Here is a 1,646-nt window from a genome sequence, read left to right as displayed (position 1 = left end):
GAGGGGTGGAGTGGCCGCATGCTGGGCTGGGCCTGGGGCGCCCACTGGGCGGCTCTCAACGCATGCACCCCCCACCACACACCACTTCACACCATTACACACCACTTCACACCATTACACACCACCACCATTACACACCACCCGCTCACCGCGCACCACGCGCCTCGCCGTGAACTCTGCGTACAGCTGGGCCGCCTGCACCGGGATCATGACCACGCCGATGGAGATGGTGGCGATGACCACCGCCTTGCCCAGCAGGCTGTGGGGCACCACGTCGCCAAAACCCACGGTCGTCAGCGTGGTCACCACCTGCGCAGCCACAGGGCCGAGGCGGAGGGGGTGGGGGTGGGGGTGGGGGCTTGCTGTGCAAGGGCTAGCGGGCAGCGGGCATGAGGGGCGGAGGCGGGGGCGGGGACGAGGCAGTGTGCGAGGAACAGGCCGCCCGCGCCGTCGCTGGGCAAGTGAAGCAGCGTCTCTGGGCAACGCCTGAGACACCCACCCGGCCACCCACCCACACCCAGCCGGCCAGCCCGGCCCAGCCCAACCCTGCCCACACATGCCACCCACCATGTAGAGCGCCTGGTGGAAGGGCATCTTCTCCACGATCTGGATGATGGAGGAGGTGGTGAAGAGCATGATGAGCACGGAGTTGAGGAGCTGGAAGAGGCGGAAGTTGGTGCCGGCAGATAGGAAGCCGCCCTTGCGCGTGCTGCAGCACAGGCAGGGGGGGGGGGAGGGCAGGGGGGAGGGAGCAGGGAGCAGGGGGAGGGCAGGGCGTTTGTGGAGGGACGCATACGGACGCAGCAGGCTGGAGGGGCAGGGGCGGCCTCGGCAGGCCTTGGGGCGGGCGCGGGGATGGCATGGCGCACACACGCCGCCGGCCTGGGCGCCTGTGTGGCCCATGCCACCGCCCCCACGGGCGCTCACCTGAGGTGGAGGGAGCGCAGCTCTGAGGACAGCAGGCCCACGCGCAGCACGCGCATGGAGCGCAGGATCTTGGTCCACCGCAGGTCGATGCCCGCCAGCAGGCTGCGGAGTGGCAGCAGAGGGCGCGTGGGTGGACGGGGGTGTGGTGTGGCGTGCAGGTGTACGGTGGCAGGTGCGTGGTGTGCAGGTGTGTGGTGTGGCGTGGTGAGAGGCGTGTGGAGGCCGGGGCGGGCGGGCATGCAGGGGACAGGCGCTGCACAGGAGCCCCGACGCCAGCACAGCCCCGCCCAGCCCAGCCCCGCCCAGGCCAGGCCAGCCCCGGCCAGCCCCGGCCAGCCCAGCCCAGGCCAGCCCAGCCCCGGCCAGTCCCGGCCAAGCCCACCTGACCGAGGTGCCGGTGGCCCTAAGGGCCGCGTCCACCAGCGGCGGCGCAAAGGACAGCAGGTCGCACACGTTCCAGAAGGAGGCCAGCATGCGAAGCTTGGAGTCAGCGGTCTGCGGGGTGAGGGGCGGGGCAGGAGGGGCAGGAAGGGGTGGGGGTGGGGACGCGGCGGGGGCCGCGGGGAGGGAAAGAAGCCAGGCGGACCGGCGGCAAGCGAGCACGCCGGGCCGCTGGGAAGGCAGGTGCCACGCAGCGCCTGCTGCTCGTGCCTCGCCGCAGCCTGTTTGCCCCCGCATCGCGCCTGCCACTGCAACCAGGTCCCCCCACTGCCTCCTCC

The 1,646-nt window shown here is 71.7% G+C and overlaps 1 protein-coding gene across 1 annotated transcript in view; it reads right to left on the bottom strand.

The window, feature by feature from the left end:
- CHLNCDRAFT_51907 (hypothetical protein) overlaps nucleotides 1-1,646 on the bottom strand; it is a gene marked incomplete at both ends in the record, with an annotated part of 5,832 nt that overhangs the window by 3,687 nt on the left and 499 nt on the right. Inside the window, 4 exons of the mRNA XM_005848277.1 lie at nucleotides 157-309; nucleotides 568-709; nucleotides 928-1,029; nucleotides 1,310-1,422. Of these exons, the coding sequence (XP_005848339.1) occupies nucleotides 157-309; nucleotides 568-709; nucleotides 928-1,029; nucleotides 1,310-1,422 (510 nt within the window). The remainder of the gene's footprint in view (nucleotides 1-156; nucleotides 310-567; nucleotides 710-927; nucleotides 1,030-1,309; nucleotides 1,423-1,646) is intronic.

Source organism: Chlorella variabilis (assembly GCF_000147415.1).
Source record: "Chlorella variabilis unplaced genomic scaffold CHLNCscaffold_8, whole genome shotgun sequence".
NCBI classification, from domain to species: domain Eukaryota; kingdom Viridiplantae; phylum Chlorophyta; class Trebouxiophyceae; order Chlorellales; family Chlorellaceae; genus Chlorella; species Chlorella variabilis.
The sequence above is the reverse complement of the archived record's forward strand: the minus strand, read 5'-3'. Positions and strand labels throughout refer to the sequence as shown.